The 24,122-nt window shown below is 39.9% G+C and overlaps 1 protein-coding gene across 3 annotated transcripts in view; it reads right to left on the bottom strand.

Annotated features, from left to right (window-relative positions):
- The window catches only part of CACNA1C (calcium voltage-gated channel subunit alpha1 C), a 458,270-nt gene that overhangs the window by 364,165 nt on the left and 69,983 nt on the right, over window positions 1–24,122 (bottom strand). For all 3 annotated transcript variants that reach the window (XM_050984223.1, XM_018919792.3, XM_050984221.1), the window contains exon 3: window positions 19,991–20,096. In XM_050984223.1, the coding sequence (XP_050840180.1) occupies window positions 19,991–20,096 (106 nt within the window). The remainder of the gene's footprint in view (window positions 1–19,990; window positions 20,097–24,122) is intronic.

Genomic DNA, 24,122 nt, shown 5'->3' with positions numbered 1-24,122 from the left:
TCTGGCATGTTGTGTCATACTGCTGTTGGTATTACTTGTATTCACTAATATCTGTTACAAAAAGTTTATCAAGAAACTGCTTGAAGCTGACATTCTATACCTGTTCCACAGCATCTAAAGCAGTGGTTTAATTCTCAAATGTGCTGAGCATACTGCTTCTGCTTGAATTTTCAGAACAAATAATCAAAGCCATAGAATTTCTTATTTATTATTCCTTATAGTGTGGTTTTCAAATTTATTTGACATGCTTTCTTTTCTTTTTCATGATACAGTAAGGAAATTTAACAGGTAAAGCAGAAAAGCCTGACTAAATAGATAAAAGCTTTTATATCAATACTGGAATTCATTGCCACATTCTTCATACACAGACACAAAAATAGCTTTAGTCTTCCTTTTCAGTCTTAACACAAATACAGTGCCATGAGTTTATCTAGAATATAAATTTTGACATTCCAGATCAAAGCCAGCAATATCCAGCCTGCTGAATTTCAAACACAACCACAGTATCAAAGTTTTGCCACCCAAAGTTTTGATTATTATTCAAAGAATAATAATCAAAATTATCCTAAAAACTCATATCCAATACAGCCAGATCACTGATCTGGTCACTTAATCTAGATTGGGCAGGGGCCAGTTTCCAGCATTCCACAGAAAAACACAAAGTCTCCATCACACCTTTGGACAAGGTTAGAAAGTTGTGACCACGTGGAAAGCACAGAGATGCAAGGAACTTCACTGACTCCCACAGGCAGTGGGACCTCCTATGTCAAAATCTGTTACATAATTAGACTATGATAATCATTAATTTCCCTAACTGGAGTCCAGCTTCCACATTGTTGTAGCAAAAGTCTTATAAATTAACAACTTTATAAGCATTTCACAAATTTCTGTGTGAATAAAACAAAACCACTTGTGTCCTAGCAAATATGTTTACCCTTGATTCAATCACATGCCATAAAGTTTATGAAAAACATAATTAAGGTAAATCATGTTCAAGGTCTTCTTCCTTGTCCTGGCACAAACTAGAAGCTGCCCCCAGTCAATAAGTTAATTTTACCTAATGTAGCTGGAAGAGTGTCAGGCCTGTCAAGGAGATAGACGTGGTCACATCTCTCCCCTGCCAGCTGCACAGCTTCTCCAAATCACTTGTCATGCTCAAAGAAAAGATGCAAGAGTCTGTCTTAATCCACTGCAGTGTCACACCACAAAGTCTTCAGGACAGTGACTCAGTGCACTGACTGATGTTGAATGATTGCACTATTTAAATCTCTCTGGATGCAGAAGAAAAATCTTCTCCTCCATCCTGGTCCTAAACCAACATTTGATACCATGTAAATCTGTAACAACAAATCTCTCACCAAGGTTTAGACTTGAGGAATGGGATGAAGAATTTAGTGTCTCTATCTCATCTTGCTTTAAAAGGTCAAGGAAGGCAGGAGAAGCAGAGCTGCTAAGGCCACAAACTGAGGGTGCAACTTATCATGATGATTTCAATACAAATTGCTAGTTTAAAAGCTTATTTTCTTTTTTTTTAAATAAAGTTTTCATAACTCATAGCTCTTTAAAAACTATGCACTGTTCAATCTTGAATTGTTATCCACCTGTAGAGTATCTAAAGGCAATGGGAGAAGAGAGCCCTACTGCTCCTTCTCTCAGCCTAGTCCAGTTCCCTGATTGACTTTTAATTCCTACACCACAAAATTGAAAACCCTCTGTAAATTAAAAAAAACATAACCCTTTAGCCACAGTCTCAAATCAATCACCCAAAAATTAATTTCAAAATGCTGTGGCTACATCCATAATCCTTGGTGCTTAAACAGTTTAAGGTATGACAGCTCTCAAACCTTAAATCACAAAAACCAAGGAGGTTTGGGCACAAGGAGAACCTAAAGACAGAATGTAAGCAGAAATATTGCAGAAAGTGGACTGGTTAATTGTAGGGGGCATTTTCTCCCCTTCTAATCCTCAGTGAGCCAGAATGGGCATAAACACCCAGGTTCTGAACACCTGCCAGCAATGTAACAGAGTCATGACATTTATTCCAGGCAGAGGGAAAAGCTCCATAAAGATGGCAAAATCCCACTTTATGGAATCATTTTATTGGTTGTTTTAGTTTGTTTTAAATTTACTTTGTCCTATTCTGATTTGTATTCATTAGATACAGGTGGAAACATAGCTATCATAGTTAAGTTACTTTTGTGAGGCACAAAAAAAATCCAGTGATATTTTTATATTCTCACATGCTTTGTTTAGAGGCAGTGGTACTTTATTGCACTTCTAGTTGCAAGTAGCAACAAGACACATCTTCTTCCAGTTGTACCATATCAGAAAAGGAACTTTAAAAAAAAATATTAACTTCAGTTTTACACTGACAGATATACAGTGATATGACAGAGTAATCCTAAACCCTCTCCTCCTGTTTTGGTAAATTTACACAGCTAAAGAACCTGAAAATGTTCTGTAACCTCACTTGTTCTTAAAAATAGGCTGGTAAAGCAGTAATTGCTGTGATATCTGCCACTGGCTTTGACACATGTCTCTGTCTTCAGGATAGCTCTTGATACACAGATAAGCTCACTCAGATATCAGTTTGTATTGACAGATAAATGCTCTGCTCTCCTTGTGAAAAGGAACCTAGAACTTGGAAAAAACTGCTCAAGTTACACAGAACTGGTTCTTCCAAGCCCTACTCTGAAGATTTGGGGCAGGGATCAGCTTCAGTTCCCTGCAATGCTTTGCACAATGGGGTTGGGCCTGGCTCTGAGGCTTGGAGCAGCTTTGGTTCTTTAAATCATTTCCATGCAGTCTGATGGCAGGGATGGCACACACAGATCAATCTGTGCACACTCCACACTGCTGAGGCAAATATTCTCTGCTGTTTGGTGTTATTTCACTCCAGAGAGCAAAGCTGAGATGATAAGACTCACTTCAATCTGTATTGAAGATAGATATTGTGTATTCTCAGCAGGATACACAAAATGCTCCTAGAATCAGCTCTAGCCCACTGAAATTCAAGCTGCTGCTTCAATTCTGGAAGCCTGCTGCTGCTGTACTGCTTCCACCTGAACAGGGATGGCCACAGACCCTCCTCCACCCTCCCAGGCACAGCAAATGCTGATCCACAGGCAGAACTCACATTTTGCCAGACACAAAATGTTCATATCAGTAATGAAGGGACATAGAACCTCTCAGAGCATCAACATAATGTACAAACAGTCAACTGACTCACAATTGTAAACAATTCCAAAATCCATATTTGTACATTAACTTGCTCATGTTGTTTGATATAGTTCAATGCTGCTTTTAAAAAATCAGATAAATATTAATAAATGCAGCTTCCTTCTCTTTGCCAAAGAAGTTCTTTCAAGAAGCAAGTGTATAATTTTACTGCTAATGACTATTTATCTGAAAATAACATAATTTAATTTGGAGAGACATTTATAGAAATGTTTACTTTTCCAGTTTTAAATTGGTCTCTTAAAAATTGCCTATCAGTGATACCACACAGAGCCTTCTCAGAGTCCATAGTGCTATTCACATAATTTAGGTCACATATATTTTTACTGGATTTATTTGTGCTGGTTGAACTAGGCCTATCAGCCTGAGTCACTTATGGGAAAGTTTCAACTCAAGGATTTTTATAACCATTTTATAACTCCTTTGTCCTATGTACTATCAGAGTCTTTTCAAAAGTGTATAATTAGTGTTCTTAATAGAACTGAACTGCTTTTCATAGAATCACTGTATGAACCATTACTAAAATGACAAAGGCATTGTCATGATACATACACTTATAATTTACAAGTGCAGAATATTATAACCCCTTGGGGATGATACTTATGTGGGTCCTGTGACCTTCTCATGACATTGTTAAAACTGTTCTATTTAAGAAGTGTCAGACAGGAACTGATACCTGTCCTAACTCCAAGTACTGGCTCTGGAATGAAAGCAAATGTAGAGAAACAAACATATTACTATTTCCTCATTAGCTGTGACTGGATGATTGTTTCCACATGACAGTTCTATTCTTAGACAAGCTGTGAGAATAGGAATGATATAACAAGAAAGGTTCTGGTCAGACTTTTTGGCCATAAAAAATAAAAAATAAAAAAAAAAAGGCAGCTCCATCAACATTTTCACAGAGTTTGAATTCAGGTAAAGTGCAAGTGAATGTGGTGACCTGAAGAACCATTATAGGATCCCCTTAATCCTGTGGGATGTGTTCCTATATTGCTGGCTTGCTTTGAATGTGAGTTTTCCCAGAAGTTCCATGATCCAGCAAGTGGCCAGTGCTAATCATCCTCCACATCTGTTGATACAGGGGGCACAATGGCCAATTGGAAGCCAAGGAGATCCAAACACAGATTAGGCAACACAGATTTGCTTACCCATCTTAAACTCACAGCTGTAATTCCAAATTGCACTAGAGTCTTTTAACATCCTCAGGAAATTAGCAGCAACTGATAGCAGTCCATAAGATGAATTTAACAACAAAATTTTACAGAAGTACAGAGAAAAATACCTCCATTTGCAAATGCATCAGTGTCTGGATTCTAATGGCATCCTGGTGATAAATTAGCCAGCTAAAAACAATTTTTCAAGTTATTTTTACCAACTTTCAGGATAGTTTTGCTGAACTGCCTTCCTAGAAAATCTGAGAATTGCCAAAAACTAATGCAAAACCAGCAGGATATTTTCCAACATAAAGAGTCAGCACCCAGACAACACTACAGACTGACCTAGATGCCACAGGGCTCATGCCAGGCTAGTTCCTGGGCCCAGAGAAATTCCCTTTCATTGCTAATAGAGAGGGTGAGTGCAGTCCCTTCCGAGTTTCTGCATCCATCGGCTTTGGATGGGTTCCAGTAGGATCTCTGCACAGTGAAAACTGGCTGGGCCACCTTGCAAAAACACCAAACTGGTGCTGTGCTGCCTCTCCACAGAAGTGGCAGGACAGAAAGGGAAGCAGGTACCTTGCAAAAACAGGGTGGGACAGCCCAGTGTGACCAGAGCTGGCACTTGTTGGTGATGTGTGTGAGCACTGAGCACAACTTGCTCTCCTAGGCTGTCTTCTAAGGAAGTTCCCCAGTCAGGAACTTTATTGAAAAGACTGAGAGGATTCTGTTCCAGCAAGGTTTCTGAGGCCTTAGAGGGATCCATTTTTTCAGATATCTGGGACACTTATATCTGGATTCAGAGTGGCTGGGGAATTGATGAAAATAGGGACAGTATCTAGACCATGCTGCTAGGTCTGTTCTCCTTGGAGAGAGGCTGAAATGTCTTGGGTCCTGCCATCTCCTTTACAGTCCTTGTATGTGACTCTCCACTAAAAGCTCCTTGAAATAAAGCTACTGAAGGACATCATGAATATAACAAAGTGTCACAAGTCTGATGCTGAATTGTCAGCTTCTTTGTGAACCTACGTTGCCAAGACTAAAGCAGGGTTCACAGTGCCACTTCACAGATTTCCATTTTCTCTTGCTTAACTGCAGTGTGAAAACAAAAATAGATTTAAATATACATGTTTTGAATATAGGCCTATGTCACAAATGAAGAAACCAGCAGTGAAATTATCTGTCTCACTTCCCTTTAATTTCTAGTTGAAATTGCCACCTCAGCTTAATATCACTCTTTTAAGTCTTTGTACCTTCCTGAGATGAAGAATTTTTGCTGAATATTCTTTCACAATTACTAAACTCCCAAAACAAACACTTCCCTATTTAACAAGAAGACCACTTGTACAATACATGACAGCATCCTGAAAGATTCAGGAGAGCACAGAATTTAGTTTTGCTCTTGGAAATGCCAAGGTAATGCACACATGGTCAGCATTATTACATGGATAACGTGCTAATGTGACTGGCAGGAATCTCTGGTGTGTTTGGTTTACAATGATGACCAGCCTAATTAAAAACCTACTGAGAGTGAATTTTAGGCATGTTTTTAGGAAGAATTCTCCCATGTGAAGTGATGCAAAAGTAGAAAATTCCCTGTAAAGGGTTTTACCTGTCACAATCAGATTTCATGTCCCAAATTCACTCAGATCTAAGTCCACAATACATATGAAGCCAAACCTTATTACCAACAAAGTCAGCAGTTTGAGATAAAAGTGCATTTTCAGATGTCCATCTGAGTTTGGTGGTTCCTACTGTCTCAGGGAGAACATCTCAGCTGACAACCTCAAACCTTCCTCTTTCCTCAGATTTAATTACAATAACAGGCCACAAATCTTCAGCTTCACCTACAATTATGTTCTCTTAAACCAAACTAAAGGCCAGGCTGGACAGGCCTTTGAGCAACCAATATCCCTGCCCACCTCAGGGGCATTGGATCTAGAGGATTTTTAAGGCCCCTTCCAACCCAAACAATTTTTCCTCTATGAAAAGTCAAGGACTGCTGACGTTTAAAGACAGATAATCAAAATACACTGGTTCCTTTCCTTTCCTTCTCTTCCCCTCCATGCCAGCTGAAGGTTGGCCACAAAGCCATAAAGCAAAAAGCTTTGTACTCTTTCTCTATTTTGAGCCCCAAAATTCTGGTTTTCAGGCTCCCCCACCACTCCAAAAAAGACTTCATCTAACTCAGAACTGTGCCCCCAGGAGGGACCAAAGCCAAAAGCCAAAGGGAGATCAATGACAAGACAGGCTTTACCTTTCCTTCATCCTCCTCCCAGCCTCCAATTATTTTCAGCTCAGAGGATTTCCTCAGCTGGATGCAGTTTATCTAATTATTAATCCTCAATGGACCTGCCTTCCAAATTCTTGTTCCCCTCTCCCCTGGAGTTAATGTAAACTTTCTGCATTTTTATACAGCAGTAACAATTCCGACTGAACCTCTTGCTTGTTCTTGGAGTAATGTCAGAGGGGAAGAGTAGGAAGAATGAGTCATTCCTGTCTCCAGACTCAACTTTTGTCCAGGAATGCTATTCTTCTGTGAGGCTACAGGGAATAGGTGGGAACTACTGCTCCTTGCACAAGTCAGTCATTCAGCTCCCAAGTGCAAAACTTCATTTTAATGAGCTATCAAAACAAAAGGTTTTACTGAAAGTCATGAAAGGCTGCTTAAAGATGGAAGCTGACCAACACATAAAGCTTATGGACTTCTCCAATTCACTGAAAGCAGACTGGAAAATGAACTTTTGCTCTCTGAAACAAAACATCACCAAGTTGCAAGAAAAAACCTACTAAGAACTCAGCCTATTTATCAGCAGTTCAGGGTAAGATTATTTAACAAACTACTTTTGTTGTCACAGGATTATGAGTATTTCAACAACAAAAAAAAATTATTTAGGTTGAGAAAGACTCAGCAACCAGCATATCTGTAAAATACCACAGACTCTATAATCCAGAACAAAGCTAGGAGTATTTTTTTAACTGAAAATGAGGCAATGAGGAGACTTTCATTTCTAAGTAAATAACATCCATATGAGAATACAGGGTTTTGTTTTCCTCCTGCCTCTCTTCTCCATGTTCTAGCACTCAGTGATGGAAGCAAAGACAAGTCTAAATCACTACATGCCATCAAGGCAAAACTGTCCCTGACAGTCTGGCATCATGCCCAGGATTCTACTCACTCCATGACGAGTGGTGTTCTCTTCAGCTCAGATTTATCCAGCCTCATCAATAAATACTTCAAGCATGGTCACCTGATGGGCATGATGAGATTAGATTCCAAAACATTTAGGGCTGTATACTTTATTTCACTATGGTAAAGAAAATGGCAAATATCCTGAAGCGGGAACAATTTCTTTCCCTTACATTAAATGTCTGAGCAAATTGTTTTATAATCCTTGATGGCCAGGCATAACATGAGGGCTTTTTAAAAATTTACTCAGTGCTTTTTCTGTGCATTATTCTATGAGCCATTCTCTGCTCAGTGTTTGCTTTATAATCATCACCCCTTTACTCACCTATGACGTGGGAGAATATGTTCTTATCTGTGTTTTAGCAAGCAAGATCTGGATTTGCTTACAAGCTTTTAGTCCTTGTTTTTCTGAATCAGACCAGGGGATCTAAAATAACAGGTTTTAATATGGCAAGCAAATAGAACAGACTCAAAGCTCACAATCAGTCTCTTGCTCTGTAGTCCAATTAAAGCATATTTGAAGGTAGCAGAAGAGAATAAGTCCATAATCACTTGTGTGCAGTACAGGGCTCCAGCAGGTAAGATGGAGAGAAGATGGAGAGACACGTCAGGAGTAACCAAACAGCAAAGGAAACACAACATTTTGCTTACAAGCTGCTCAAGTGACACTCACTCACCCACTGAGATCAGCCTGCGTGTTTCCAATTTTGCTGAAGCAGGGCAGGCTGAAGTGTATTTATCAGAGAATTGGAACTATTGAACAATCAGTCTCAGCATAGCCAAAAGCAAGGGCATGAGCTTGGGATCCAGGAGCACAGGTCAAGCTTATCAAACTCTTATTCCACATTGGAGAGCAACAGTTTCTCAGGGCAGCTTCTGGATCACATCCAAGGTCAACTGAACACTAGCATCAGGGCACAGCTTTTGGATAACATGGCTAATAAGATTCCAGGATGCCCAATGAGTTATTAACTTCTTTGCTGTGTTAGTGACAGCAAAATCAAAAGCTTTATCTACCTCCAGTGGCCATCCTTCAAACATGATACTGATGAGTGTTTTCAGGAAAAAGAACAAAAACAATTATCAGCATCTGGAAACAGTGAGAACCAAAGGAAAAGTTACAGCCCTTGCAATACAATCAAGCATAACCTGTCAGAATTTACATGGAGTTAAGAAATACATTTTCATTCTCAGTGTAAATTTACTGTAGAGAAGTAGAGAAATGTTTGGAGGAAAAAGCCCTCTCTATTTCTTCAGGTTATATCATCCTTTAACAGCTTTCAATTAGAAGTATGATTGCTCTTCCCAGTATGTTATAAACATCTTCCCTTTTCTTGATAAAGCAGTTATAGCATGAATTTAATTTAATTTATCACCAGCAGAAAGCAACACCAGAGGCCTGAAATCATCACCTCCCACTTGAAAATATATTCTGATCTGTGGAATTTGCCCAAAACTTGGAATTTGTGCTCACCTCTGGGTCCTGCTATGGTCTAGTTCGTTTGGTCTCTCCCTAGTCCCACAGGGTCAGACATACTTTCAAGAGGTCATAGGCCACTTTATTTTAAGCAGCTCAATGAAAAAGGAATAATTTTCAGCTCCCTATGGATTTTCATGCTTTCAAAAGGTCAAAGGCTCTGCAGAGCCCAGTTTGCCTTCTGGGCTGGAACAGTAAAGGCACATGAGTTTCTGTAGCCAGAGGCACCCAGAGCAGCGTGGCTGTCACTGAACTGAGCTGTGCTCAGAGCCACACATGCAGATGCATCAATCAGAGGCAGCTTTGAACACTCCTGACCTGAGCTCAAACACTGCCCAAGGGAGAGCAGTGCAAAGCCTCACCTGCTCTGCTCCAGAGGTAGAAGAGCCTTCTCTCCTGCCCAGATTGCTGAGAGGACCTGCTGCCCACCCCAGTGAGACAGGAGGGAAGGTGCAAGGCAGAGGGAGAGGCTCCCCTCCCACACATGCAGCTGCTGCTGTGTCTGCATCAAAGGCAAGGGAGCAGCTCCAGCCTGGTGCCTGTGCCCTAAACTTTGTGTCAGTACCACTGGGTGCTTTTGGAAAAGAATGGGAATGCCAGGGAAAAGACCTAGCTCTGACAATTACACAGCCTCTCAGTGAGAGTTGTGGTGTGGCTTGCTACGAGCATCACCCAGAAACATCCATAACCTTCACCCACAGGAAGAGCTCAGAAGTGGAGCCCAGCAAAGGCAGAACCATGCCCTTCATAATTTCTGCTATGAAATGGTTCAATAGAGGCATTAAAAATAATAATAAAGCCCAAGACATACAGAAGAACCAGAGATACAAAAATCCTACTTGGGGAATTTCTAATTCTTTAAGAATTGTTTGTGTCCAGTGAAGCTTTTCTTGGTATATTGTTAAGGAGCAGCAGTGGACACACAGACTGGCAGATGTGTCTGGTTCATGTCTGGGTGATGGAAGGAGGGAATGAACCACTGTTTAAAACCTGTTAAAACCCTGTTTTAAACACACTCCTTAAATTCACATCAGAGCCCAGAAGTGCTAGCTGTGTACCATGGAAAGGACTAGAGTAACTAAGATGAACTGAGGGAAACCCAGGAGCAGCAGCCTGAACACAAGCTGTGATCTGTCTCAGTCTCCTTTTTCAATACATATTGAAATGTGAAAGCAAAGGTAAACATTTCCAAAGGGAACTCTCAGCCAGGACTGAATTCATTTCAAGAGCTATTTACCAGAAGTATTTCCAGGGTTTTATCAGCAGTTACTTTTCTCAAATACCACACTGCATTTTCCCTAGATTAGCTCCTGCTCTTTTGTACTGCTCAGTCCCTCATATTGCCATATCCTCTGCACTAGGACTGTTAAGTGCAAGCTCAAAATTTTGCAGAATTAGACTTTCTGAGAGTTACAAATGCATTTCTGCATTTATTTTTTCCTACTCTTCTTCTTTCACTCTGTAAGATTTCAATACAGAAAAAACATCAAAAATATTCAAACATTATCATATTCATGGCCTCTGAAAGGCTAAAACATTCAACTTTGCTTCAGCTGCTTCTTCCTTTTTCCCCTATGAGCTGTCACATTCTTGCATGATGCATCAAAAGGAAAACAAAGCAGCAGCAAAGCTGGTTTTATCCTAGGGACAATGAAATTGGAGATCAAGTTGATCTGGACATCAAGATTTATAGCCAATATTAATAAAACCCTGAAAATAGAATGTCATTTTTAAGCATGTAAAATGTAGTAAACACTTAATTTGAGTAAGTAAAGGGCAATGCTGCTGCTATAAACAAGAATTTATTTATGTCAGGAGGAAAGCATCACACCCCTGAGATGGATAAAAGTTGTGTAATTTTCAAATAAGAAGTAGAATTCAATGAAAACATTAAATAAGAAGATCTATTAAAAAGCCAGGGACTTGTTTCACAGCTAAAACTTGGTTCAGGTTGAATAAGGGAGGAATATGTCATGGCTAATGACTAATAACAATTAACTTACAAATTGTTTGGGTGAAAGGAGATTTAGCAGCTTTTTGCTGTCCATATCAATGCAACACAAGTTGGAAACCACAGCTGCACATCCAGCCCAGACATCTCCATGGAGGTGCCAGCTTTTAACTTCTGCTCTCCCTACTTGGACACACAGCACTGGATTTTGCAGAAAACCCCAGATGAAACTCCAGGATCACCCAAATTGATTGATTTGCACATGATTGTTCAGTATTTGCACAAGCAAATGCCCAGCTGGGTTCTTGGACTCAGGAGGTCTCTGAGGCACTTAGCAGAAGGGAGGAAGCAGAAGGAGGAAGCTGGAATTCCTCTATTTCCTTCCCTTTGTGGCAAGGACAGCAGTGATTTTAAAGAGCAGAGGCAGCAGATTTCCTTGTTGTACAGCAAAACAATCCTTACCAATTAAATTCCCCAATACCTGCCACCACAGTGACACCAATCCTGTGTGTGAGACCTTCTTTTGTCATTGCCATGATTTAGCCACTGCTACAGAAGCTGTGCATTCCCTTTGATGTTATTTCAATTCACATTTTTCATCTCAGCCAACTGCTCCTGAAGGGCATTGATGTGCCTTTTGTACAGATTCAGGCATTATATCTTGATGACCATAATGAGGAGAAGCTTTCTGCTTGTTTATTTTTAAATACAAGTTTGGATTGTGAAACAATTATACAACTAGATCTTGAAAAAATCTTTTGTGACCACATGTTTGCCTGCATAATCTCATCTAAACAGGGATTCTTGTTTAAAAGTGACTCAGACAACAAGGCCACACAAGGATAACAGCACTGTAAGAGGTTTTCAATGGATAAAAATAACAATAATAAAATTACATGCAAGTTCCGCTTTTGTGTGAGGTTTTATATTTGAGGGCATGTAATAGAACTGAAACATTTTAAAATGTCCACATAAAAAGCATTCACCATGCTACAGATCAAAGAGTTGTAGTAAAAGATTAAGCACATTTATTGCTAAGTAGAAAAACATTTCAACACACCAGATGAAGATAACCATATGCAAAAGACGTTTGCTTCAGTTCCTGATATAAGCTACCTAAATATAAATTTTACAAGCAACAGACAAGGACAAACCAGCAGAAGATGATGAATTCCAAAAGCCACAAGCTCTCCACCAGTGCAAGTTTATCAGGACAGCCTGAAAAACAGCTGCACACTTGCCAGCACAGCTAGCCAGGGAAGGACACACAGCTCGTTTCCATTCTGGAGAGTTTCTGCTGAGGGAGCTGGGCACCTCACATGTGCCATTGCCAAATTCAGCACACAGGGCTAAAGGTGCTGGCACCCCTGCTAAAGAGGATGGAAAGGAACTGTGCCAGCAGCAGCCCCAGGAAGGGAACAGATTTCAAAGGTGCTCCTCTGGCTGCTCAGTGCTCAAGCTCTGTGTGGGGAAGCTCACCAGGAACACCAAGACATCAATTTGCATTTCGTGTCTATCAAACTTTACAGCAATACACCATTAAAATGCCTCCACTGAGCAAAACATTCCTTGGTGTCCCAGAGATCATCACAAGCTGTTAAGGTTGTGGCAAACACAGCTGTGCAAAGATGGTCCAACTCCCTTGCCGAGGCTTAGCTGAAGCAGAACTTGCTGAGGGTTTCTCCAGGAGACAACCTGCTGAGCCAACCTTGCAGCATCTGCCAGAAATGCAGCACACTGCAAAGAGATTAATGAATATTTCCTGCTGCCTGCTGGAAGACTTTCCCTAACCAGTGATCTCTCAACATTATATTCTTCATCAAGAAATATCTTTGCTAAGTATCTTTGGTAATTCTTCAAGGGAATTGTACAAGCAGGAAAGAAAATTTCATTCCATAAGGTTATAGACAACATCAATTATATATTGTCCAGTATTTTTGAGGTGAAATCCAATGGTCTCATTTTCTTCTGAGGCTGTCTGTCATTCAGCCAGGAGGACTGAAGAGCTTCTATGACAGACAGACCCTCATGTTTTCGGAGTTAGAAAGCATAAGAGAAAATAGGAATTGTCCTTGAGAGGAGCATGCAGTCAAAACTCTGACAACCACACAAAACATTCCTTCCTTTTGGCAATTCTGTCCCTTGGCAAGAAGCACATCCATTATTTTACTTCTGAGGGAGCTATGAGAAGTTCTTGGGGTTTATTTCTAGTTTGAACAAGTCCATGAAGCATTGCCTTTAGAGTCAATGATTCTGTACACGTCAGCAAAGCCCAATGTTCCAGCAATTGTTTGTCAATGGCATGCACTGAATTAGTGGATGGCTTTTGGTGACAGCCAAACTCCAGTGAAGTCAATGAGAAGCTTGCCTGACTTAGAATGGGGTAAAATACAAACTACACATAAAGGAACCTAAAGGGGATAAAGGAATATAAAGGAATTTCAAGTTGATATGTAATATGCTCAATTGAATTTCTAGATTTTCTAGACGCTTATTTCCTTCCTAATTTCATTAAAAGATTCTGAAAAGCTCATGAACAGAAGAAGTCAAACATCCCAAAGACTTATAGAAGGATACTTGTACTAAGAAGGACAATAAATGACCTGTCATTTTGAAAATTTCCACTGCTTTTAAAAGACTGATACATTTGCAGTGGCAGGAATTAGGACTACAGAGAAAACATCACACTTAAGTACCCCAATTTGGCCTGCTCCACATTTTTTCTGTCTTTTTTAAACAGGTAAAAAAGAAATCCAAATGAAACACACACACACAAAAATCCTACACTGAACCTGATGTTTGATAAACAAGAATAATTACCACCTGAAAAAAAAAAACCCAGCTAACAAACTTGTTAGGATTCAGAAAGCCTACAGATAAAGAAAAGGGAAATGGCAATCAGAGCTGTCTACAAAAAGGGGATAAATGGTTTAATGTTTGGACTAACTCAATAAACTTGCCATCAATCAGAACCAAAACATACAACTAAAATTTCAAAATCACTGACATAGAAACATACAACCTACAAATTTCACGTTACTCTTTTCATGGAGTTGGATTAGTTCGTGTAACAGTTTATCATTCTTTGCATTTTACACAGCTTACAGTCCTACTGCCATGTCCATGCCTACTGCTGGTGTTCAGGCATCACTGGGATGAACACTGATTTCAAAAGCAAAAGGCTCAGACTAGGAGACCAATGTGTAGAGAATGAAGCTAAAAAACTAAGGAGATAGAATGTTCACTGGGATTAATTACTTGGTTACAGTGTCCAGGTCTAGGAAGAGAAAGGAAATTCAAGAGTAAAATTAACAAGAGAAGTGGTCAGGAAGCTGAGTAAGCAGAGAACTGAGTCAAATGAGAAAACAGGTGGGAAACATGAAACCACTCTGGAAGGGAGACTGCAGCTAGGAGGAAAATGGGAAAGGGACAAGTCTGTTAGAATGTGTACTGGAACAAGGAGAATTACTTGGCAAGGATTATGAATTTAAAAAGCAAAAAAAGATATGGGGGGACACAGCCATGAGAGATCTCAGATCCCATGAAGAGATGGCAAAAACCAAAAACACCAACAAGCACAGACTGAGTGAGGACTGGGTACAGAGAGAAGCTGGGATTTGGTCAGGACTCTGAACCAACAGTTTTGTTCCTGCTAGTAATACATATGTCAGTCTCTGCTTTATCAGTTTCATCTTCACAAAGCCTAGGAAATGACACGACTACGTTTAAAAAAAAACAACAAAACCCCTACTTTTTACATTTCTTTTCTAGTTACTGACTTGAAATTGACTGCTAGGGATTTTCTTCTTTCTTCACAGTCTCTTCTACAGCATTTATTGTTAATAGTGTGATGGAGAAACTGAGATGGCAATTTATCCAAGGCCACACAGCTTGCCAATACCAGGACCAGAGCACAAGTGGAATGCCTCCCTCTTAAACCCCATGCTTATTCTTCCACCCTGTGCTCCTTTGCAGCTAGGGGTGCTGAGGATCACCCTGTCAGAAGCAGGTTTCTGAGAGAAACTTTGGGAAATGTTGAACCTAAACTCCATTTTATTCAGCTTCCTCAGAATCACACAGTGATTCACAATCTTTCTGGAAGAAACCCTCAAGGATTTTTTGGCACAATTTCCTTTCTTCTCATCCTGACTCCAGTCCCTTTCCAGCCACCTCAGCACCGTTTTTCCAGCTCCTGTCACTCAGCCCTCCCTGCTGGAGCCCTGTAACTGTGTGAGCTCCCCCAGCTGCAGCAGGGCTGGCATCAGGCCCAAGGTAATAAACCTATCAGAGCTCATTAGCTCGGTGTGCTCTCTGTCCCTCACCTCCCACACTGTCATCCTCTGCTCACTCACTGCCTGGGATCTGGCACACACCAGGGTGAGGGCAGTGATACAGCAGAGCCAAAAGCTTTTGTGCACTGTTCTTCCTCACCCTCACCCAGAAAAACTACCCTTCCTTTTCCCAACCTTCTCACCCCTACTTTGCTAACAATTCCTGATTTCACACAAGAAAAATTGAGCCCGTTCCATGTGGTGACTCTAGAATTCTCTGATACAAAATTGTGAAGTTTGTTATGCCAGTGTATAGAAATGTAATAGATTGTCACATCCACATGCCTATCTATGTAATAGATAGACAGTCCAATGTAATTGATTGTCACAAAAGATAATTTTAGAAAAAAAATAAAACTATTTTCTTTTTTTTAATACAGAAATCCTCTGTTCTACAGGATACTCCCATAATGACCAGGTAATAAAGGTAAGCCCCCTGTCCATAGGCAGACACAAACACTGGCAGGCACAAGAACTGAGCAGCAAGCAGAAATCCCATCTTCCTTTTCACAGAGTCCTATTTGAGGTTTAACAAATTAGCCTGAAGGTCACATCCCATTTTTTTATACCCTCACATCTAAACACAAGAGATCTTCCTTTACATTTAACTAATGTACTACAGGACTTCCCTCCTGTAAGAAGGGCCAGGAAGGGAAAGCAGAACTATCAAAGCAACAGAAGGAAGATTTCCCTGCTCTTTACCCAAAGCATAAACAACCAACAGAGCTGCCTTCCCTGGAACGTGCTGTAAACCTTGGTCTTAACCTCATTATGTTATCACCGTGCTGTGACACTGACCAGGCTTGTGCCATTTGCAGCTGCCAGTAAAGTGACAGAAGCATTTTCCTCTCAGCTTCCTATCTTAGGCAGTCTATAGTTTTATTCCTAAATGTCTGTTATCTCTGTCCTAATGCATAATTGCAGGGATAACAAGCAGAAAGCCTCTGTATCAGTCACAGCCTCTGCTGCAGACTGACTTTAATTCCCCTCAAACCAGCTCCAGTTTTTCTGGTTGCATTAACACACAACTGCTCTTTTTGTGCAGGGTTATACATGAGCTTATTTTATTTGTGAATTTAAATTAAGGCTCAGCAATTTCATTGATAGAAAAAAAGAAAAAAATGCACCTAATGCAATTGCCCTCCATCTGTGTAAGTTCAGTAGTTTTCCAGTACTTTCCAGTAACAACAGTTTTTAGTTACTTTTGCAGTAACACTGCAAAAGTAACACATAAAAACTGCTGAACCAATTTCAATCATTTTTTAGGAGTCCATTATACTATCCTGGCATATTTCTTAAAGCCAGTGACAACGACACTGCAGTGAGCATAAAAATAGGAAATGTGGGGTCTAGGATAAATATTCATTTCAAAGCTGAAAGGGCTTCACAGTTCAAGTTACTGCCCCTAGACTCGATAAAAAAGGCCTGAAGATTTATAGTAATTACTATTGTAGGAAGACAGATTGCAGAGAAACAGGCAGAATATCTATGTGCTGTTAAACCTAAACTTGTAATACACAACAGCTATTCACAATTCCTGGCTAATGCAAAAGGGAAGGAATTGTTTACTGGAGTCTCCTGTATCTAGTCTCAATGCTCACCACTGAGACATCACATCAAATAGGTCTTGCAGCTAAAGACAAATGGAGACATGGAAGAGGTGACTGGTTTTGTTCAGGTACATGGGGAAGGCACACAGCACTGCCTGTGCCTTATGTGACCAGGGGCTGGTCATGTGTGAAATTCACACAGAGCAATTATTTGTCAAAGCATTATTCAGGCACCATTTTTCTACTTTTACAGAGAGAAGGAAAGAGGGCACTCACATAACCCAGGATGCCTTTCTCTTCCCTCACCACCCTCTACTCCATTAGCTTGTAGAAGGCAATTGATTGAATTTTGACCTCAGTCACCAAGGAAAATGTTATTTGAAAAGTTATGATGAAACTTTGGAGAAGGAATACTCTGAGCCTAAGGCAAATCTGGCAGCTTATTGGAAAAGTGTCCTGGCACTTTCAGAGCTTGTGAAACAGTTACTGCCCATTGTGTTTTCTGTAGATAGCCTCTTGTATCTCAAGAAGTTAGAGATGTCTCAGGAAACCAGGGATGTGGGAGCTCCTGTGGTAGCTTTAACCCTAAACCAGCTAAATTGCAACATGAAAATGAATCAAGAGTTCTGGGCAGCTAGAAAAATTGTGTATGGATTCAATCCCCTTTCTGCACATACACACATCTGTGCATGACCCACAGGCACACACTGCACACAAAAACTCCTTGCCAAACATCACAGCCTTTGCAGGCCTCGACTTCATGGCTACAAAATAAATCTGATTGTGAAATAGATGCTCACAGGTAGAAAAAAAAAAAAAATCAAAGGTGAAGTGAGTACATGAGCTTTTACTGGAACACATTATTAACCCCAGATTTTTTCCAGTCTCTTCCATGTGCAGTTTGGCTCTTTGACAGTAAGGTCCCACTCTTGTACAGTTCCTGCCTGATGGAATAACTGTAACTCTCATCTATTCTTTCATTCCATTCCAAAACACAACTAACACATTTTTTTCACCCTTATCTCACCCATTTACCCTCCCATTCCTTCCCTTTTGCTCTGGACTTCACTCACAGAATGCAGCATATGCTGTATACTCAGACAGGGTGCTCCTCAACAGCAGTGCACACTTGCCCAGGGATAAGAATGTAAACTGAGAGCAGCAGCAAAACACACAAAACCCAACAACAGCACACACAGACCAACAGGAGAGCACAGCCTACTGAGCAGCCACAGCTCCAGGCTTTTCTCTATAATGTAGAAATATCTTGACTTCACAAGTCCTCACCAAAAATCGCATTTTCCAGTTTTGATTATTTTTTTCCATGAAGACACAAAAAACAAAGTGGAGTCAGGCAGATTACTCATTTAACTTGTTTCTTCCCCTACTTCTGTGAAACACCTGTTTAGGTAAAGTAACAATTCCTTCTCATCCTCAAGGCTGTAACATTTCCAAACTTTCCTGAGATGAAAACTCTTGCTTTGCTAGGTTTTTTTAAACTCCACTAACAAATAACAAGAGTTTTTATAGACATTCTAAATGATGCAAAAAATGTCTTGGAAAACAGATACAGAGTGGAAACAAATCACAAGATGCACATACTTCTTGATAGCAGAACAGTTTCAATACATCTTGTTCAATTACAGAGACACTTCCAGCCTGGTTTCAGCCAGCAGTCTCCTCACTGAACAGAGGCACATCCCCACAACCCAATTAAACTCAAACCAAACTGTAAGTCCTCTAACCTCCAAATCTGCTTCATTTCCCACTTTGAACCCTGCAATTCACAACATGCAATGAACATACCTGTTTTCCTCACCAGGAGATCAACTGAATGCGTTTTTTATTAAATAAAATACACTTATTTTTGAGAGGTGACCTATTGAAGTGTTTTTGAATATACACACCACAACTCATCATTGTTAAACACTAAGTCACACTAACAAAGAACAGCCAAAGAGACAGAAGACCAACTCATGTGTACTGTACATGTAGAGAGTAGTTAACAATCACTTACCACCTCCTGCTTCTCTTTTTGTACTTCAAGGAGTTACAGTGCAAATGCACCACACTACAAGTTTTTACTACTTTTTTTTTATATTGTTTCAGCAATTCCTGAAGTTTGCAATGTGTTTTCCAAAACTTCAAGAGAGATTTAATCAGATGACTGACTTCCAAGAGCAGCATGAATCTTTTTTAATTACAGTGTCTGTCAGCCACCCCAGTTGTTGCTACTTTAGAAGTATGGCTTTTGCTCTCCTCCACTGGTGCTCTAAAATTTCTTAAGTCTCAATAAATTTTATTCAGGAAATAGCATCCCTGCTCCTAAACTCTGGGAGTAAGTTTTCATCCTGATTCAACCTGACAAGTAGGAGATTTATTCACATATTTGAGAGGGAAAGAAAATGTTTTCTGCTAATTCAGTGAACTGTGTTCCAGAGCTGGTATGTGTTTTGTCCTTATTGAACAGAACTCTTTGCTATGGCTTCATGCTAAGCCTAAAGTAAACACTCTTCATACAGACAGCTCAATCCCAAAGTACCAACGCTGCCATCAGTGGTGACAGATGAAAAACTATATTCCCCCAAAAAGAGGGAATGATTTAAAAAAACAAAAACAACCAAAAATTTTCTAAAAACCCACCAAACCAAGCAAAAACCACCAAGTGCACAAATATTGTTCAGCCAAATCAATACACGTGTCTGAAATGCAAGCATTAATCAGTCATCAAACACCTGAGAGGAGGACAGCTCCATTTTCACAATGGCACACAGTAAGAAAAAAGCCACCAGATTAAAATCCCTATCTCCCACAAATACCTGCAGTCAAAATTTACCAAGCCCTTTTGCAGCATGCTGAAATTTGTTAATCTAAACATCACATACAGCACTTGTGCAACTTTTTGTAATATTCATCTCCAAAACCAGCTCCACTGAGACAGGTAATAAAATGAATTGACAAGACATAGAAATCAAAACCAATTTTTATGTTCTAATCTTTGATGGATATATTTACATTCCCTACCTTGACAAGTCTCCATGATCACTTTTCAAAATGAATTTGAAAATAGCAATATTAAACACCATTATGGACTTACCAGATTGGAATTGGTGGCATTGGAATCATCTTCTGGAAAGGGGATATAGATAGCTAAGGCCACACAATTGGCAAAAATAGTCAGTAAAATAATTATTTCAAATGGTCTGAGGAATGGAGTTAAGGAAATTGTTCCAATATGAGCACACAGAAATAAAAGAAATTTTTAAAAAACAATATTTATCAGAACTCTGTTTAAAGAAAGCATTCCAAGCCTCTTATACTCTGAAAAGAAACATATGCCTTTTTAAGTGCTTTTAGGAGCTCCCAGCCAAAATTCTTCCTAATATGTCAAAAGCAGTGTAGGCCAGTCACGTGCCAGAGTAAACAAAGGTTTCTTAAAAGTTTTTTCTTCTTTTACTTATTTAGATTGCATTTTCCCAATTTTCCTTTGAGCGTGGCTGCACTACATAATAAGATAAGATAATAACAATATGAGAAACCTGTACTATAATGGCTGCCCTTGCTCTTTTTGTGATTATTTCTTTCTTGGCTGTTTTCATCTGCATTTATAAATTCTCAGATAATTTAAACAAACATTTTGGGGTTTCTTTTGTTGTTGTTGCTGTAATCTTCCCTCCCTTTCTGTTTCTCTCTCATATCTTGGAGTTAAATTTGAGGGCTCAAGCCATAATAACCATGGCTAGAAGATGTTTAAAAAAGCATAAATTTTGTTAAGGTACAAAAAGTCTTTGTCCAAAATGTTCTTACACTGCACATTGCCATGTATACTTGTTTTGCTTAAAAATTATTTGAGGGAGTATTTCTTTTTCTCTTATTTGCATTTCATTTGGCATCAGAGGGAACACAAAAATTCAGTATTTTAGGGACAGCAGGAAGCTGAGAGTCCCTTCTGACAAAGAAAGAGTTCAGAGGCATTTCAGCCTTCCATCAGCTTTGCTGGGGAAGAGAGAAACCAAACGTTTGGAATGTTCAACAAAGAAATCCCGCACAAGCTCAGTGCCCCCCTGGCTGTCCAGGGGAGCCAAAGGGCATTTTTCTACTGCACTTCATCTACTTCTATGGTCTCCCTCATCTCTGCTGCTGTGAAGTGTCTCCAAAGACAGCCTAGGGACCAGATTTATGGTCTGTCTACATTTACTGGCCTGCAAGAACATCCTGGAGGCTTCTTCTGGGATAACTCCCCAGCACTCAGGAGGGGAATGAGGAGCAGGAGGGAATGCCAAGCATAACCTGTGCCACAGAGTGCATTTGAGCATGGCTTTATCTACCATGGGGCTGCCAAATGTCAGCACAACATGTCTGATTTTGGTCAGCAGACTGCTGTTCTCAGCAGGCTTGAGCAGAAAGAACAGGAGATCTTTGAATGTTAAGCTGAGCTGCAAGATATACACAAATTCCAGGCACCTGACTGCTGTTTATACTCACATGCATTCTGCTTTTCACACATGGAAGACTCAGAGGGCTCCAGACTCACCAGACTACTGTGCTTAAGCCTCTGAATAATAGGAGATAAATGGTACCACAGAGGCAGAAGAGCAGATCAGGACAGGAAGAGAAATTTACATGAGAAATCAGTAAGACTTCTCAGGTGTATACTACCCCAGGCTGTTTGTATAATTTTTATTGCTTAAAGACCTAGATTTCCACAGGCTTTCATTTTCTTAATCACATTTTTTTTCCCAAATTTTTTTTTGTTTGTTTCTTTTGGCAGGATTATTATCCATTTATTTATCACTGTTTACACATATTCCCTTTCACTTCAATTCTCTTTTTGCACTGTAAACATTAAAGTCTATAAAATCTACAAATACACTGCACAAAAGGCAGAAAATTAAATACACAGCTAAGTCCTTGCAAAATAAGGTAATTACTTCATTTCACTTTTTCTTGAATGCAATTGCTCATTCAGGCTCTTAACACTCTAACATTTGGGTAAGAAACACTCCTGAAGTACTGTTTGATATTTGTTTAATATCAATTATGCTTAAACTTTAGTGGTACAACAAATTAGGCTAAGCCTTTCTCAGTAGTTCTCAGCAAGTAGGAAAAGTCAGAATATAGAATTAAACTAAACCCTGTCACAACCCTTTGATATTGCTTGTTGTCATTGAAGTGTTTCATGTTTACAAATTCCAGATGTCCCATGAGAGGTTCTGATGGGAAAAAAACACTTCCATCAAGTCACCTAAAACCAAGCAAAACCCCAAACTGCAAGCTTCAGCATCTTGGTGTTGCTTCAGTTGCACTGTTTGGTCATCTCCTGGTCTGAGCAGTGCTGTACCCTGGTTTACAACACCTCATTCCCATCATTTATTGCTGATCTTATTAATCTATCAAATGTTACTCTGAAGACCTGTGGTGACTGGGGTGCTGCTAAGAAAACCAATATTCAGTTTTATCCTGTTAGTCATCACCCATCATCTCACCCATCATCTCATGCTTAAAGTATCAGACTTATGTCAGAAGCAATAAAAAGTAGCAAACTTAATCAGGGAATTAAAAATTAGCATCTGAAGAAGAAAGGAACAGGCAGGCAGGTAGTTTAAGGACATGGAAAGATTGACAGGAGCATTTTTAACAACTTCTTAATCTGAAAAGTATGTCCATGTCAGCAATACCTGATATACTCATTTTCTGTTTTCACCCAGCATCCCACCAGACACCCAAGGGAATAATATTATCACATTGTCTTAAATGCCTTAATTCATTTTTTTATCATATTAACTACTGCCAAGTTCTGTACTGCCTTTCCTTGACATGCTTATCTACCCCTAAAAACATTCTTTTTCTTTTGTATTTCCTGAAGAACCCCATTAGCTTGTGATTCTGTTCAGGGTTAATCCTGGTTTCTCTTTGAGGATGCAAAGGAGGCATACTAAATTTCAATTTGAGTTCCACCCCAAAGACTCAAATTCCAGCTTGCACTGATCAGACTGGGATGACTGAAAAGGCTTTGCTCTTTGCACACAGTAAGGGAATGATCAGATTCTCCCTGGCTTTCCAGGGAACCAGCACCAACCCCTTCACTCTGCAGTTCTGTGTCAGTGGTTATCATCCATCATCTGTGACACCATCTGTCTCTTGTTCAGACTGTCAGATCTGGCTCTACACTGCTTTTGGACATGTTACTTTAACTGTGTTTCTTTTTCTCTTCTTCTAGATAACCATTATCCCTTATTATACAATACTGAGCCTTATTCTTTTAACCAGAATTTCAATAAAATTAACAGTTCTCAGCCCAATCTCAGGGTCTTACTGCATACCTTTGGGGGTTTTTACCTTTTTTTGCCCCATTCTTTTCTCCATACTGTAGAAAGTGTGATGTCACTTGTTTAAAAAAAAAAAGTGCAAAGCAGAGCTTTGCACTGGTGAAACCTTTAAAATAAAATTTAAAAAATAAAGGGAAAGCCAGCAGCTGCTATCAACCCCATAGACTGATAGTTCTGACCTCAGATACCTTGAGTATCTCCCATGCATTTCCTGGGCCATACATTTTCCAAAGAGCAGAATTCAACCACTCAGCCTTATCAATCTATTCAAGCTTCTAGTGGTCTCTCACGCCGGGGTGTAGTTAAGATTTCACTTCTGATCCTCTTTCTCCACCTGCCCCCCTTTCAGCATAAACCACCTCAGTTAAGACATCAAAAATTACTCATGTACTTCGAGTTCCCAGTGGTGGAACTTCCAGGGTGATGCATAGATTCAATCTGATGCATGGATTGCAAACTGATGCACGGATTTCAACCCGACACGAGGATTTCCACTCAATGCATGGATTGCAAACCAATGAACAGATTTCCACACAGTGTACCACTGATTTCAACCCAATGCATGGATTTCCACCTGGTGCATCACTGATTTCAACCCAATGCATGGATTTCCACCTGGTGCATCACTGATTTCAACCCAATGCATGGATTTCCACCTGGTGCATCACTGATTTCAACCCAATGCATGGATTTCCACCTGGTGCATCACTGATTTCAACCCAATGCATGGATTTCCACCTGGTGCATGGATTTCAACCCAATGCATGGATTTCCACCTGGTACATGGATTTCAAACCAATGCATGGAGTTCAACTCAATGTATGAAATTCCATCCAATGCACAGTTTTCCATACAGTGCACCACTGATTTTAACCCAATGCATGGATTTCACCCCAATGC

Source organism: Serinus canaria, chromosome 1A, assembly GCF_022539315.1.
Source record: "Serinus canaria isolate serCan28SL12 chromosome 1A, serCan2020, whole genome shotgun sequence".
Lineage (NCBI taxonomy): Eukaryota > Metazoa > Chordata > Aves > Passeriformes > Fringillidae > Serinus > Serinus canaria.
The sequence above is the reverse complement of the archived record's forward strand: the minus strand, read 5'-3'. Positions and strand labels throughout refer to the sequence as shown.